We start from the raw sequence: 18,286 nt of genomic DNA, 5'->3' as shown, positions 1-18,286 counted from the left end.
CAAGAGATAAGGAAGGTCACTTCATAATACTAAAGGGATCAATACAACAAGAGGATATAACCCTGATAAACATATATGCACCCAATGCAGGAGCACCCACATACATAAGAAAACTCCTGGAAGATATCAGGGGAGAGATCGACAACAATACAATCATAGTAGGGGACTTTAATACACCACTGACATCACTGGATAAATCCGCTAGAAAAAAACTCAGCAAAGAAACAGCAATCCTAAATGACTCACTAGATCAGATGGACTTAATTGACATCTTCAGAACACTTCACCCCAAAGCCACAAAATATACGTTCTTCTCAAGTGCTCATGGGACATCTTCAAAAATAGACCACATATTGGGTCACAAACAAAGTCTCCCCAAATTCAAGAAGATTGAAATCATACCAAGCATCTTCTCAGATCACAAGGCCATAATATTAGAAATAAACTATAATAAAAACAACTCAAAATATTCAAACACTTGGAAGCTGAATAGCACATTATTAATTATTGATTGGGTTACCAATGAGATCAAAGAAGAAATTAAAAACATCCTGGAAACTAATGACAATGAAAACACAACAATCCAAAACCTTTGGGACTCAATGAAAGCAGTCCTGAGAGGGAAGTTTATAGCTCTACAGGCCTATCTCAACAAACAAGAAAAAATGGTAGTAAATCATCTAAATCTACAGCTCAAAGAATTAGAAAGAGCAACAAGAAAAGCCCAGAGTGAGCAGAAGGAAGGAGATAATAAAGATTAGAACAGAAATAAATAACATAGAGACCAAAAAAACAATACAGAAAATCAATAAAACAAAGACCTGGTTCTTTGAAAGGATAAACAAGATTGACAAACCTCTAGCCAGGCTCACCAAGAAGCAAAGAGAAAGGACCCAAATCAACAAAATCAGAAATGATAGAGGTGAAATAACAACAGATCCCACAGAAATACAAATGATTGTTAAAAAATATGGACAACTCTACTTCAACAAACTACACAACCTGGAGGAAATGGACATATTCCTAGAAAAATACAACATTCCAAAACTTAATCAGGAAGAATCTAAAAATCTCAACAGGCCAATAACTATGGAAGAAATTGAAGCAGTCATCAAAAAGCTTCCAGCAAACAAAAGCCCAGGACCAGACAGACGGCTTCACAGGGGAGTTTTACCAAACATTCAAGGAAGAACTAAAACCTATCCTCCTCAGACTACTACAAAAAATCCAAGAGGAAGGAACACTTCCAAGCTCATTCTATGAATCCAGCATCACCCTAATACCAAAACCAGGTAAAGACAGCACAATGAAAGAGAATTACAGGCCAATATCCCTCATGAACATAGATGCCAAAATCCTCAACAAAATCTTAGCAAATCAGATCCAGCAGTACATCAGAAAGATCATACACCATGACCAAGTAGGATTTATCCCAGGGATGCAAGGATGGTACAATATCCGCAAATCAATAAACGTGATACATCACATAAACAAATTGAAAGAAAAAAAAAACATAGTCATATCAATTGATGCAGAAAAAGCGTTTGACAAAATTCAACACCCATTTTTGATAAAAACTCTCAGCAAGGTGGGAATTGAAGGATCATACCTCAACATAATAAAAGCCATATATGACAGGCCCACAGCCAACATCATACTCAATGGACAAAAACTAACACCATTTGCCCTAAGAACAGGAACAAGACAGGGATGCCCACTCTCACCACTTCTGTTCGACATAGTACTGGAAGTGTTAGCCATTGCAATTAGACAAGAAGAAGAAATAAAAGGCATCCAAATTGGAAAAGAAGAAGTAAAACTGTCCTTATTTGCAGATGACATGATATTATACTTAAAAAACCCTAAAGACTCCATCAATAAACTATTAGACTTAATAAAAGAATTCGGCAATGTAGCAGGATACAAAATTAACGCCAAGAAATCTATGGCATTTCTACACCAATAGTGAATGTGCAGAAAGAGAGACTAAAAAAGCAATCCCATTTACCATCGCACCAAAAAAATTAAGCTACCTAGGAATAAACTTAACTAAAGAGGTAAAAGACCTCTACTCAGAAAACTACAGGACGTTGAAAAAAGATATAGAGGAAGACATAAACAGATGGAAGAACATACCATGTTCTTGGATTGGTAGAATCAACATCATTAAAATGTCCATACTGCCCAAAGCAATCTATAAATTCAGTGCACTTCCCATTAAAATACCAATGGCATATTTCACAGACCTAGAACGTACTCTCCAAAAATTCATCTGGAATAAAAAACGACCCCGAATAGCTGCAGCAATCCTGAGAAAGAACAAAGTAGGTGGGATCTCAATACCAGATATCAAGCTGTATTACAAAGCCACTGTTCTCAAAACTGCCTGGTACTGGCACAAGAACAGACATATAGATCAATGGAATAGAATAGAGAGCCCAGAAATCAGCCCCAACCAATACGCTCAATTAATGTTTGACAAAGGAGGCAAGAACATACAATGGAGTCAAGATAGTCTCTTCAATAAATGGTGTTGGGAAAATTGGACAGATACATGCAAGAAAATGAAACTAGACCACCAACTTACACCATACACAAAAATAAACTCAAAATGGATAAAGGACTTAAATATACGACAGGAAACCATACAAATACTAGAAGAATCCAAAGGCAACAAAATCTCAGACATATGCCGAAGCAATTTCTTAACCGATACAGCTCCTAGGGCAATGGAAACTAAAGAAAAAATAAACAAATGGGACTACATCAAAATAAAAAGCTTCTGCACAGCAAAAGAAACCATCAACAAAACGACAAGAAAACCCACTGCGTGGGAAAACATATTTGCCAATGTCATATCTGATAAGGGCCTAATCTCCAAAATTTATAGGGAACTCATACAACTTAACAAAAGGAAGATAAACAATCCAATCAGAAAATGGGCAAAGGACCTAAATAGACACCTTTCAAAAGAGGACATTCAGAAAGCCAAGAGACATATGAAAACATGCTCAAAGTCACTAATCATCCGAGAGATGCAAATCAAAACAACAATGAGGTACCATCTCACACCTGTCAGACTGGCTATCATCAACAAATCAACAAACGACAAGTGCTGGAGAGGATGTGGAGAAAAAGGAACACTTGTGCACTGCTGGTGGGAATGCAGACTGGTGCAGCCACTATGGAAGACAGTATGGAGTTTCCTTAAAAAACTGAAAATGGAACTCCCATTTGACCCTGTGATCCCACTCCTAGGAATATATCCCAAGAAACCAGAAACACCACTCAGAAAAGATATATGCACCCCTATGTTCATAGCAGCACAATTCACCATAGCTAAGATCTGGAAACAGCCTAAGTGCCCATCTGTAGATGAATGGATTAGAAAACTGATACATCTACACGATGGAATACTATGCTGCTCTAAAAAGGAAGGAACTCTTACCATTTGCAATGGCATGGATGGAACTGGAGAGCATTATGCTAAGTGAAATAAGCCAATCAATGAAGGAAAAATACCACATGATCTCACTCATTTCTGGATAATAAAGACCATTATAAACTTATGAACAAAAATAGATACAGAGGCAGAGCTGCCTCGAACAGACTGTCAAACTACAGCAGGAAGGCCGGGGAGGGTGGGGGGGCAGGAGGGGGGTGGGTAAGAGATCAACCAAAGGACTTGTATGCATGCATATAAGCATAACCAATGGACATAAGACACTGGGGGGTAGGGGAGGCCCGGGGATTGTCAAGGGCGGGGGGGTGGGGGGTGGGAAAGGAGACATATGTTATACCCTTTGTAATACTTTAAGCAATATATATATATATATATATATATGGAATCTTCTCTAAAAATTCTCTAATATATTCTGGATCTTGCTCATGGGAAAATCTTACAAATCATCTTGTTGTAAGGATCTGATACTTTAATAAAAACAAACCATGTCATTTCCCCATCTATTAATAAGTTAAAATAGTTAAGTATTATGGAGAATCTGAACATTAACTTATCTTCATATATCTCTTCTAATGCCAACATTCTGAGAGCTACATGAGATTGCCTTTTATGTTATAAGTTGTATTAAAACTTAAGCATGAAATCAATATAAACTTTTTTCTTAAATTTAAAGAAACACCCAATAGTGAACCAGTCTTAAGTCTAGTATCTCTCTAGGGCCGATTATAACTAGGATTATTTTATTTTTGCCTTACGTTTATTTTATCTGAAATATTTCATTACTTTATTTTCTTATTGAGAATCTTATCTGGGTTTGAACAGATGTTTTGTATTGTCATTGACATATTTATCAACCTCTCCCTAACTAATATTGTTCAGATTCTGGACACTTGCAACAGATTAAACATAGGTTTTATAGTATCTTAACTTTCTTAGATATGTTTTAGTTCAAATATGTAGAAAGAAATTTTGCCACAAAGTTGGAGTAGCCTTTTTCTTCATTTAGAATATAAAAATTATAAATTTGAATGTTCTGCATTTTTTTTTACAAGTTTTCATGGCAGACATGTCATCAAATGAAGTTATGACTTTAGAAATATTTTAGTTAGCAGGATTATGTCACAGCCTAGCATTTCTTTGGCTTTCTTGAGTGATGAGAGCGTTTCATTGCATTGCACAGGATAGATGGGCTGAAATGGCAGGAACATAACTAGAAAGTGCACATTATATATGTTTCAGTCAGCATGTTGCTAGTGACAGGTGTTCAATGGTTGTTGGGATCCTTGTCAGCAGAGAGAATCCTTTGACATTAAAGTCACCAGCTCATTCCTGATTTCGGGCAACTCTATTGGCAGTTCCATCAGGCTGCTGCTGATCGGTGAATGTCAGAGCTGCCACTGTTCCTCAGAGTGTCACCAGCCCACTGCGGTTTTTTTTTTTTTATTTGTTTGTTTTTGGAGGGGGAGGTTGTTTAGCTTGTCTTGTTGTTCAGCCTTAACCAGATTTTCAAATTGCTTACGTTTGGGAAATAAAATGAGAGGTCATGGGGAGTATAGGTATCTTTAGGGCATGCAAAACCACATGCAAAGTGACAACTTACTTGGAGACTGGTAATGATTACCTTGACTCCCAGCCAATCAATGGTGGGAGCACCTGGGGACTCATTAAATGGCATTTGTGGTGTCTGTAACCTGGATTTTGAGCTCTGTTTCAGGAGAAGTAGTGACAGCCTTTAATGTCTAATTGACCTCTTCTCTTTGTTTCACTTTCTTTCACTTTCTGTGTTTGCTTCTGATGTGGTCCCTGGGGCAGCAAACAGCCCTGCTCAGCATTTTGAACTTCTGCTCAGAGCTTCAACACCTCAGTTTGGGTAGTTGTGTAATGGTAAGTATTTGAAAATTCGTTATTCTCAGTTGCTCATTCTCTTTTTTTCTCTTCGGTGAATTTTTTCTTGACTCATCCCACCCCACCCCCACCCACAGCTTTTCTGATTTACAGTTGAACCCCACTTTCAAACATTTTTCTTAAAGTGGAGAGTATATCTTTGAAATGTTGACATTATTTAGCCATGAGAGCAAGAAGAGAAGTATAGTGTGGCAGAAAGAGTTTGGTTCTGCCTCAAGTGAGATGTAGACAAGTTATCTACTTCTCTGGTTTCTTTATAAAATAAGTGATCAGTCATACTCAGATGTCAGTAGTTGAGTGAGTTTTTTACAAAGCTTAATTAATTTTTTAAGTTCTGAGATTATTTCTGGAAATGTTGATGATAGTAGATAGGTTTATTTTGTGTTTTGTTTGTTTGTTTTTACAAGCCTTACTGGGTGAGATAAAAAGGTGGATATTCTGTGTTAGAACTCAGGTATTTTATTATTATTATTATCATTGTTATTATTATTATTATTTTACTGGTCCATGAAATCCAGAAGCCTAGGGACTGTATGACTAGATAGTCTCTACAGTCCTTCCAGATTTAAAACTAGTACTTTAGGGGTCATTGAAAGAGCTCATGGGATGAGTTAAGTCTTTTTCATCTAAATTATGTGACTTATAAATAATATTGACACTCAAGGGACTATCGAATTCTTCGTTATGTGTGTGTGTCGTGCATGTGTGCTCACATTTCCAGGAAATGCATCTCCCAGTATAGTTGTAAGCAGTCCATTCCTCTTCAAGGCAGATTTAGAGGATCCCCAACTATTTCAGTTTTGCATCCACTTATTAGGAAGATCAGAATAAGCAGGATGATTGCAAGATTCCAGAGAGGTTCCTAGACTTGGAATCAACAGGGACAGTCACTGACCAGAAAATAGATCCCATTGAACATCTTTTAGAGCTCAGCAGTGGCTTCAGAGATGCCTCAAGGTTCGGCAAGGTAGGCTGGAGAGGCCAATTAAAATGACATATTAGTCTCCATGTCCCTGTAGTTTTAAATACTGGTGGTTAGGCCTGATTAAAGTCTAACTATGGGCTCAGGCCCACCCTGGTCTCTGGATATGGTGTTGTGAGCCCACTAATTCAGCATTAGATTTTCCTTTTATTAATATGTAATACACTATGGTAAATGCTCTTTTAGAAAAATAAGCTACTTTTAATTTAAAGTATGTAATCTCTAATAAAATATTGTTACCATTGATATTTGTTGTCAGGAAATTAAATATTAAGGACTTGACATTAAAGTTCAGAAATAATGCTAATATTGCTACTACCATCCTAATCAAAATATTTCATGCCTGCCATAGTTCTTACTTCACAGCAGGTCCAGAGTTTACCAGGACAACAACAGAGATAACTCTTTGTTGATACTTTAATACTATGTTTATCTCAGTTTCTTTTCTGTCAGTTTACCAAAAGGTTAGCTTGCTATTTTATTTCTGACTATCAAAATAATAGCAATCAGAATCATGGGTTTCAGAAAGTTTTGAATGTTTCTTTCTAAAGAAGCAAATTGGCTGCACTACAGGTCTCTGTTATTCAGGTACACTCACTGATGTGAGTAGTTATATCCTCCCCAATCTGTTTCTCAGGGCTTCTACCTGACTCTACCATATGCAGTTGCTAAAGACCAGAGACTATCACCACTATATCTAGTCCATAAGCCTTAGGTTCTGACTCAAAGTATAGCCCCAAATCTGTCTACTTCTCCAGTTCCTCTGTTACTTCCTTAACCCAAACCCCTGTCGTCTCTCCTCTAAGCTAGTGCAGGCTTTTTCACTGGGCCTCCTCCCCCATTCTTACCCACCATAGGCGCTCTTTCAGATAGAATAAAGAGGGATTTTTGTTTGTTTTCATATAAATCACATTTGTTTCTAACCCTCCATTGATTTCCTTAGCACTTAAAATAAAAGTCAGATGCCTTCATGGCCTAATGGCCTGGCCCCAGCATAACTCTCTGTCCTCCCAGCCTGTCCTGTCCTGCACTCCCCAGGCCCATGCTGATCTCATTCCTGTCCCTGGAATGCACTGCGCTCACCCTGGAGATCACAGCAGCACCTCGCCCTCCCTCAGCTAACTCCTGACTCTCCGATTGCTATCACACCCCCCTCTTTACTACCTTCATACCACTTACCGCTCTCTGAGTTTATTTTGCTCATTATTTGTATGTCTTTCCTAAAAATGTGAACACAGTGTTTGTTGACTCACTGTTGTTCCTAGCATCTGGAGTGGTGCTGGCGAGTAGTAATGGAGAATATGATTAACAAATAAACAAAAGGAAATTATCTGAGTGTTTGTTATTTTGTTTCCTTTTAACTTCTGGTGACAATTTTGATACCTGATTACAAAATCAAATGAACCTCTTAAAATTTAAGCACCTATTTAAAGAAACAGTATTAAAGCATGTAAAGCCCATGAACTTAAATGTTTAATCCTTGGTTAGTAAAGGCTTATCCTGTGACCTTGAGCTAAATCATTGGATACCTCCTATAAATGACAGTAATGAACATACATAATCTAAATTTTTTTTGTGTTGTATATTCAGTCCCCAAATGTCTACTTTCACCCAAAACTAATATCCTTATTAGTACTAACAACCTATTCACATACTGTTTTAGAGCCTAGTAAAGTGTACACCTTTATCAGGGAGATCTTATATATCTCCCAAAGTTGATTAATTATATCTAAAATATAAGAAGCTAGACCTTGTCAGTGAGTAGCAGCAGCAAGATCAAACTGGGAGGCATACAGGAGCAGCTCAGAATCGTCAGGTTCTTCATGAGAGACTGAGGATTTCAGACTGCTTTGGGATTTCATTCATTAACGTCCTCTGTCTGGAGTTCTGTTAAATAGATGTTTAAGTAAGTGATTACTCTTGCTGTCTTATGAAACAGTGGCAGGTCTGTGAGATGAGTGGGCAGATCTATATTAATGAGAATGTGGGTATGTTTACATGGAAGCAAACAACAGGGGATGATTAAGAATGTTTTAACTTGCTCTCTAAACTGTTCGTATTTCTGAGCATAATATGTAAAAGATGGGAATTATTTGACTTCCAGATTGAAGACTATGATGTGATCGCCAGCATGATAGGGGCCAAGTGTAAGAAACTGCGCACCCTGGATCTGTGGCGTTGCAAGAACATCACTGAGAATGGGATAGCAGAGCTGGCATCTGGGTGTCCGCTCCTGGAGGAACTTGACCTCGGTTGGTGTCCTACTCTGCAGAGCAGCACCGGGTGCTTTGCCAAACTGGCACGCCACCTCCCAAACTTGCAAAAACTCTTTCTTACGGCCAACAGGTCTGTGTGTGACACAGACATTGAGGAACTGGCATATAATTGTACCAGATTACGGCAACTGGACATACTAGGTAAGGATGCAGTATATCAGTTTGTTTTAAAGCCTTGACATTAGAGCTGATCTCAGACATTTTACAAAAAAAGAACACACACCAAAAAACATAAAACTTGGATACAATAAAAATTTTGTCCTGATAAGACTACTTGGTTTGATAGGAAGTGCTTTGGAAACCTAGGATGGGGACCCTAGCCTAGTTACATCTTCACTCTCCAACTTCCTACCCTGGCATTCTCTTAGGAACTTCTAAGGAACTTCTAACTTATCAGGAAACTCAGATTGTAATGACCAAGACTGGCAAAGATAAAATAATCATGATCCTAGGTAAAAACAAAACAAAACCAAAAACCACATAGCCAAGTGTCTTAGTTGACGTTCTCTGGTCTTACATAACAGAAACCTACTCAAGATAACTTAAGCATAAGAAAAAAAAACTATTATGAAGATACAGGTGTCTCCCTCAGATCCCATCTCCCTCAGAATCATGCAATGGTAAGTCCAGCATCAGTAGGAGCTAGCTATGGTCCATCCTCAGGAGGGACTGGAAAACCATCAAAAAGCAAAGAAGCTATTTTCTGTTTTCCCTTCCTTTTTCCTGCCCCCTATCCCTGCCTCTGCAGCTGTATGCTCACAGTCTTTATGTCTGGTTCTCGCTTTGGTTTGCCTTGTTTTTCGTCATCATGTTATCTTTGCTTCTCTAAGTAGACATGGCCAAATATAACAGACCCAACTCAGTTCTCCATGTCTTTAGTTTGAAGGATATATGGACACTGAAGGCTTTACTGAATTCCAATGATAAATTTTCAGGAGAATCTGTATTGCTTTGGTGAGGGGCCAGTCACAGCCTGGGTAGCAGTTGTAGTTACAGCTTCCACAGCTCATGTCAGGGAGGGGAGGAGAAAGGAGTTCTCAGAAAAAAGTCATGGGTTAACATTTCAGAAACTTTAATCCCCATCCCAGTAGATGTATTATGTAATACAATTGTGATATTTCTCCCCTAGTAAAGCTGTAGTTAAAGGAAGGTATGTTCCAACAGATGACATCTTATAGCCTAGTGATAATTTAGCTTCCATCTGAATATCCTATAATTACTTCAAATTTAACATGGGCTAACTAGTACTCATCATCCATCATCTGTCTTCCAGTACTGCCATTTTACACCCACCACTTGCCATAAACTTATCAAGTTGTGTTGTAGTTAATAGCCTTCAACCCTGGTCACTGAATTTCTTGAGTCTCCAGTGCTTGAAACAAGTTTCTACAGGGTAGTTATTCAGTAATTGTATTGCATGGAATTAGAGGTTGAATCTAATTAGAGGTTGTAAGCATAGCTGCCATGGATTAAGAAAAAGAGATTCAAATGGTTTTGAACTGGGGTGACAGAAATAGGAAAGTCTGGAGGAGCTGATTAGAAGGGGCAGGAGGTGGGAATGAAGATAATGGGTAAAGTATTGACAGGTGATGCCAAATTGGCTGGGAAAATTCAGTGCATATTTGTTTACAGGACTATAATTCTTTTAAGAAATGAAGTCTTTTAAGAAATTCTTTTAATTTTTAAAAGGCAATTTATTTGAAGTGTATTTTAAACAATCAGTAATAAAGGGACTCTTTATTAGAACATTATATAAATATTCTATTTAAAGTATTTTATGTGGTTTTGTTTTTTTGAACAGGAACAAGAATGGTAAGTCCGATGTCCTTAAGAAAACTCCTGGAATCATGCAAAGATCTTTCTCTACTTGATGTGTCCTTCTGCTCTCAAATTGACAATAGAGCTGTGCTTGAGTTCAATGGGAGCTTTCCAAACGTGTTCATAAAAAAGAGCTTTACTCAGTGACTTAATGTATGTTCTATAATAAAATCAGTGTGCTTTTGTGGGGTTATATGTTAGAATTGACTTTGTTTTGTGTTGTGTGGTTTTTATAATGGTGGAAATGTCTTAACCCATGAAGACATTTGTAGGTTTTAAAGAAAAATATGAAATATTATGAAATACAGATAGGTATTGCCAAATACATATGTTAATTCATGAGAAGAATATGATTCTCTTTTAGCATATTTATCACTTGGAAGGCATTGATGGAATTCTATTACATTCCTTCTTCTCCTGATAATTTTCTTTTAGCATGTTATTACATTGCAGATTAATCACTTCCAATTGAATGTTAGGCGGAGGCTCCTCAATTGCACAACTGAATGGTTATTGGGAAATAGAAATTTCCTTTATACTTGCATCAGGGTCCAAAAAAATCCACTTGGACCTATAGTTTGAGCTTAGAAAATCTGTTGCAGATTTATGTGAAAACAGAGAGCTTGCTTATTATCTCACCTTTTGATAAGATAAGCTTGATGTTACTTCATAATTCAAACAATGTAGTTGTCATCAGAATTGCATAAGTATGTTTCCTATATAAACACTGTTTAACTCCACTCCCAGAGCTTTCCATTCAGTAGAATCTGCGATTCTAATAAGTAGTCAGACAGGTGTGGCTGCTGGTGGTGGTGGTCTGAGGGCTCCCTTTTGAGAATCACGACTCTAGAACTTTCCTTGAGTCTGGAGACTCCTTGAATCCCAGTGAAACCCACATACAGTGGGGATAACTGTTCTCATTATGCTGAACTGGTTAAATAATTTTTGGTTGAATTCATAAAAAAGCATTTGTCAAGTCTACAACAAAAGCTAAATTCCAAAGCCCTTTAGTGTTTCAGAATAGTGGTTGAGGGTATTTCTTCTTCAGAAAAATTTCAATATCAGCTCTGAGCTCAAAAACAGTAAAACTACCACTGCTAAGCCAGCAAACTGCTAGATGACAATACTAGTTCAGTAACAAAAGATTGAGTCAGATATATTCCACAAAGTACCTGCTGATGAATAATACATAAATAACCATGGATTTTAACACTTTATATTTTTACAAGCTTTGTAAATTTGACCAACTAAGTCTTCTTTTTGCTCCACACATATTTTTACCATCACCAGTTCTAACACATCTTAGCAAGTTCTTCAGATTGTCCTGAAATCAGGTTTTTTTAACTTCTTAGAAAATATTCGTGCCTTTAATTATTCCACACATAGTACTCATGGACACTAACTCTTCAGACAATTCAACCTTGGCATTGATTTGCCGGAAGCCGGTCCATCCTTGCTGCTTGACACAGTCGCTGCAGGAAAGAAACATCTGCACAGCATATGTTTCAAGGGACCTGGCGTATATAGCATACTGTTCTTAATATGTTTGCTCCCCTTAGCGCTGTGTGTTTTAACCAAGGTCACCTCTCTGAGAAAGGTTGTTTCCCCAGGTAGGAATTTTTCCCTGAAGTCAGGGAGGGGATGCCTCTCCTAGAAAGGTTGTTTCCCCAGGTAGGAATTTTTCCCTGAAGTTAGGGAGGGGATGAAACTCCTTAACTAAGTGCCAGGCGGGTAGTTAATCACTTTAACTACAAACAATCATGTTTAAGCTACATAATCTTTACTCCCTGGAATGGAGATAAGAAACGCCCTAACCTTTGTAATAGAAATTGACAGGATTAAAATCAACTGGTATAAATACGGATGTAACAAAACAATAAACAGCAGAACCTCTCTGGAGATCGAGACCAGAACTTGGCTGGAGATCCTGGCTAGGCTGCTGATCAACTGAACGCTGTCTCCGTGTCATTCCTTCTTCGCCAACTCCGTCTACGCCTTTGGGAACCCCTGGACCTGCTGAGGTTGGACCCCGGCATTGATTTATCAAATAAACAACAATAACTAGGCAGTATCAGTAACATCTTTGATTCATCAAGAACCATGGGAAACCACTCAGAATCATTTGATTTGCCTTGTTTGTTTTTATTGACTACATTGATGTTCCCAGTGTTCTCAATTCTTTCAAGCAACTGTTCTTGACAAACAGCTAATAGTCTTAAGCAAGTTTATTTTAGATACATCTCTTCAGCTGATGAATCAAAAATAATTTAATGAACTCACTGTTGGTGAAAAGGCTTTCTTTGCTTGGCTAACAAATGAGCCACTCCAAAACTTACTTTACAGCTTTATTTTCATTTTTGTAAATAAATTCCGCTGTGATGAGATACCTTGTTTTAATTTTCTAATTTCTCTGGTCACTGCATTCTATAAATTGAGAATACTTAGTTTGGTAATATATATATATATATATCTCAAAACAACTACAGTGTCACTGCATGTTAAACAATGCTTTGCCATTTAATTCAATAACAAAATAATCCATTGTTCACTGTGCCTTAAACACATGACACTTGAAGTTCTCTCTTTCTCTCATATTCTGACATTATTGGTATGTACTGAAAACTTTAAAATGTTGTGGTATGACAATCTATGTGCCATTCAAAATGCTAGTAGTTATAAACTACATCTCTATAATTTGTAATGTGCTAGGCAGCAATGCAAAGCAATGAGAGCACCATGTAGGTCTCTGTTGCAGTTACTCAGCTCTGCCATTGTAGTGTGGAAGCAACCATAGACAATACATACATGAATGAATGTGCCCAGGGTCCAATAAAGGTCTATTTTCTTATGGACACGAAAAGTTGAATTTCGTCTAATTTTCATGTATCACAAAATAATCTTCCTTTTATTTGATTTTTTTTTTTTTTGCCATTAGAAAATTTAAAAAAAAAAACATATTTAAGAGGTAGTCTGGGTTTGGTTTGTGGAATGAATTTGTAACTCCTGTTCTAAGATATTTTCAAATCAATTAGTAAACCCATGTTTGTCCATTCCTAATTTTATAAACCATATTCAAACCTGTTCTCAGCCTTTATCTTTCTCATTTTACCATTCAGATTTTAAAATGAAGTACAGTGTTTTATTGACTTAGAGAAAAACCAAACTTGTTACCATAACATAAGAGTTTTGACATTTTTATGAGATATATTTGATAATTGTATATATTGTATACATTTCTATTAATGTATATATTAAGGTATACAACTTGATCATTTAATATACATTTACATTGTGAAATAATCACCACATTCAAGCTAATTAACATTTACCTCTTCAGATAGATATCACTTTTTTTTTGTTATAGCCACATTGTTATGCATTAGAATTCCAGAACTTATTCATTTTGCATAACTGAAACTTTGTACCTTTTTTTTCTTTTTTTTTTATTGCTTAAAGTATTACAAAGAGTATTACATATGTCTCCTTTTTTTTTTAACTTTGTACCTTTTGATCAACATCTCCCCATTTCCCCCTCCCTCAGTTTCTGGTAACCACCATTGTACTCTGCTTCTATGCATATGACTATTTTAGATTCCACATATAATTGAGATCACACTTTGCCTTTCTGTGTCTGGTATATTTCACTTAGCACAGTGTTCTCAAGGCTCTTTCATATTGTTGCAAATGTTAGTATTTCCTCCTTTTTAAGGCTGAATAATAATCCATTATAATGGTATATATAATGGTATTCACACACACACAGACACAGACACATACCACATTTTCTTTATCCATTCATCTGTTGACTGAAACTTAGGTTGTTTACATAACTAAATGTCTGATGTGGGAGGGTAGATGTCTCTTTGAGATCCTATTTTTTTATATATATGTATGCCCAAAAGTGCGATTGCTGGATCATATGGTATTTTCTTTTTAATTTTTTGAGGAACCTCCATAATGTTTTTCATAATGGCTGTACCAGTTTACATTCCCACCAACATTGTACCAGGATTTCCTTAACAAGAGAGAACATACAGACTATCCATTAAAATTTGAAGCCAGATGACCCATTGTTACTAGCATTATCAACTGACTTAGTTTTTTTATAATTCTTTTACCTCAGCATTTTGGTAAGATAAATGATCTTCCCAGTGGCTAGTAATAGATAACAACATGCCCCTGACTTTGTGAGTATAATCACAGGATCCTCTCAATTTAAACTGCTTGAAATAAGACCCTAAAATATATACATTTAGACAGTTAATATTCTCCCTTCCCTTTGGAGTGATTAGCTTTGAGCCAATGTATAACAAAGCATTTGCGGAAGTATTTTTATTTTTTATTTTTTTTGGTGCTTTCCAGGAATTAATTAAATACCAAAAACTCATATTTGCAAGTATAATACTAACCAGGAAGTCAATAAAAATTACATTTGGTTACCATATATATTATTAATAAATATTTGGCTTTTCATTTTCTACTTAAGGTATTAAGAGAATACTATTAATGACAGTCATTTTCAAAGCCATTTACACACATTTATCAGTGCTTCATCTAGTCCCCCAATCCCCTTTAGCACATTTAATATTGGTACTTCAGAAGAGCATTGGTTTTTTTTTAGCCACTATGAAAATTTTGTCATTGACCCTTAACAGAATATTAGCTATTGCCAAAACACTATTTTAGCATCTATCATTTTATACTTGGAGCGTAGTTCTCTAGCAGTACATTAATGTCAATAAACAAATGAGGTGATGTTTGGTAGCAATAGCTAGAAGTCAAAAGGTAAAAGATAAATTAATCGAGATAATGATACACATTTTTTATAAATATGAATAGAGACCAAGATATTTCTTTGGTCACAGCGGAAATAATGCTTAAAATGTTTGCCTATAAGTGAATTTCTGACTTAAATTTTAATATATTTGCATACTACTAATGGTTTGAAAGAAAAAAGATGCAATGGCCAGTGTGACTCAGTTGAGCATAGTTCTGGGCACTGAAGAGTTGCCGGTTCAATTCCCGGTCCGAGCACATGTCCGGCTGTAGATTCGGTCCTGGTGGAGAGGCAACCAATTGATGTTTCTCTTTCACATCATTGCCCCCCCCCCTCTAAAATTAATAAAAATAGTTTTTTAAAAAAAGAAAGGAAGAAATATGACATTTTAAGAGGAAGGAAGATTATCATCAATGTATTTTAAAGTAAATTAGTGCAGTCTTGACTATAAAATTTTTAAGGAAAATGTAAAAGCAAAGCAGTCATATGCAGATAAACTGAGTAGGTAGTCTTTCTGTTACAAGTGAGAATCTGTACAGACAGTGTTTTAAATTATATTTGTATAAAAATGCTGTTCCATATCTAATGGTCTTCATTGTTTGTATTATTTTATACTTTAGAATAATAAGATAAGCTTGGGTATCTCATTAGCTCACTTTCAAAACGGATCATGTCAAGACACTGCTGTATATAATGGAAGGTTTGAGTAAATAGGTTTGTGTCACAGCCTCTATGAAATGAGATGAGGATAAGCCTGGAAGATGAGCCATCATCTGTGGGCTGAACACTAACAATCCATCCTCATGCTATGAAATGACATCAGCTGAGATGCATTTTAAAATCTAAAATTACACAAGTCTGCAATTAAACTAAACTGAGTTCACACTGTTATTCTTTCTCCTTTCTCTGTAATTCCACCAAATGGGATTTATTGACTTAAAGTTTGGCTTGTCACATAAAACAAAGTTTGATATAGTGTTTTCCTATTTTTACTTGTAAGGTATCATGTACTGTGGTGTTTATTTGCTTTTTGTAGAAGCCAGTTCCTTCATTACTAATTAGCTCCTAAGTTGTCCCACAGTTCTTAGTCATGCCCAGTTTGCTTTTGGGGAGCTAGTGTGGAATAAATGGCAACAGATAAGACACATCTATCCATTTAGTTCACAATAATACAGACAACAAATAAGTATTGACATCAGTGTGTAGGCACAGATTGGGATGGGGGGTGGGTTTACAGAATGCATGTCTATAATAGCAATTTTCAAAAATTGTTAGTGCCAAGAAAAAATCCTGTTTTGGTGAAATAAGCATGGGATGCAATGGACTCAGCAATGTAAGGCATATTTCTTTACTGCTGAACTTTAGAACCAGTAATATCTAATGGACATTGTGAAGGTGGGATGAGTTAAGGTCCGTGGTGTTTCCTAATTTTTGCTGGAATGCCTGTCAATGTGCTTTGGAAAACTTTAGTTTCTCAGAGCACAATTTGGAAAATGCAGCCAAGAAATACTATATGGTATATTATGGAAGGTATTCGCTACAGTGACTTCTAATGTACTTGCTAAAGATTATGCATTGTAATTTGTTCCTAACAGATATTTTTAATTTATTTAAGAAGATTAGGAAGTTAAATGATACTTCGGTGATGTGATTTAAAAAAAAATATTTCTGAGCATGATTACTCTTTTTGGCCCATAATTTCTAACTCATCTTTTATTCTTATACTAGACTTTTAGAATTTGTGCTTACTTTTCTCTGAAATATGACCCATTTCTAGTTATTGGGAATGCCTAAAGGAACAGCTGTACCATCTGGTGATTTTTAATATTTGTAGGATTCCAGTCTCACATTGCTTTATTATTTATATGTTGTGCTAGTCCACCAACTATTCTAATAAATTAATTGTGCATTAGTTTTTAAAAGTAAAAATTTTAAATTAACTTCTGATCAGTGACTTTTAAATTTGTTTGATATGTAATTTTTTAAAAATGGGTATAGCAAGTACAATATATTACTAGCATTTGTTTTCTGAAGTCTGTGAATGAAGGCAAGTGTTAATTTAGTACAAGAATCATACTTTTATGTGAACCCTGTAGATGTGTAGTGACATATATATACATACATATATATTTATTTCAGTCTCTCAAATAAATGTGTTTCATTTATTTTGTTAAACATTTTAAGTGCAAATTCTATTGCACACATTTTTGCAATATGTGCTATAGAATATTTATAAATTGCTGCTAAGATTACAACAAAAGCTCGAGAATTGTTAATACGAACAAATATATTGGCACACCGTTTTTCTTACTCGAGATGTTTTTGTGGATAGATACTTCAAATAAAGGATTGATAGTATTGAAGCCCTGTTTTCTTCGTTTAAAAGTCCTACAAATAAATCTACATAGTAAAACCTAAACTATTTATAAGTCTTTATAAAGAGAAAAACTGAAAAACCTTAAAATGTGTGTACCTCGCTTGTTATCCTTGCAGTTTGTCAGCATTGTGTCTGACCACATGTAACTACCCAGAGAAGAGAAACACTGTCCAACTCTGACTGCTCTTCTGCTTCTGCCTTTCAAAAGTCTTCCGCGTTCCCATCTCTAACACTCCTGCCAAAGCCAAGAGTCTCGTTTCCTTCTGTAGGTGCACCTGTTTTACCTGGGCCCAGGCTAGAGTCCGAGCAGAGCCGTGTTCCTGCGCCAGCACCAGGCCTCATTCCTCCATGCTTTCGGTCCTTCTCCGCCTCTAAGAAGCCACTCAGCTCCAGTTTTACATCTGTAGCCTTAACTCCTCCCTCATAAATCAAATTAGGCCATCTGTTTTTTATGCTTTGATATTAAAGTATCAAATGTTAAAGAAGGTGAATGTTTAAGCCTACTGGTGCATGGAGAAATGTGGAACCACCAACTCTGGTGGAGGAAAGAGCCCTAATTTGTAGTGCCTTCCAATTATTGTGTAAATTCTCCCTCCATGACCAGTTTCAGGCTACCAATGTGAAGTCAGTCAATGCTGAGCTGGGATGAGATGCACACACTTTGCTCTTTCAAGTTGATAGGAACTGG

The 18,286-nt window shown here is 36.4% G+C and overlaps 1 protein-coding gene across 2 annotated transcripts in view; it reads left to right on the top strand.

The window, feature by feature from the left end:
• Positions 1–12,395, top strand: part of FBXL4 (F-box and leucine rich repeat protein 4) — a 65,455-nt gene extending 53,060 nt beyond the window's left edge. For both annotated transcript variants that reach the window (XM_081094092.1, XM_081094093.1), the window contains exons 7-9: positions 5,276–5,347; positions 8,455–8,767; positions 10,428–12,395. In XM_081094092.1, the coding sequence (XP_080950218.1) occupies positions 5,276–5,347; positions 8,455–8,767; positions 10,428–10,591 (549 nt within the window). In that variant the 3' untranslated portion in view covers positions 10,592–12,395. The remainder of the gene's footprint in view (positions 1–5,275; positions 5,348–8,454; positions 8,768–10,427) is intronic.
• The last annotated feature ends 5,891 nt before the right edge of the window (positions 12,396–18,286 follow it).

The sequence above is a fragment of the Myotis nattereri genome, assembly GCF_964212035.1.
Source record: "Myotis nattereri genome assembly, chromosome: 6".
In the NCBI taxonomy this organism is placed as follows: Eukaryota; Metazoa; Chordata; class Mammalia; order Chiroptera; family Vespertilionidae; genus Myotis; species Myotis nattereri.
Note: the sequence above shows the minus strand (reverse complement) of the source record. Positions and strands in the feature narration are given on the sequence as shown.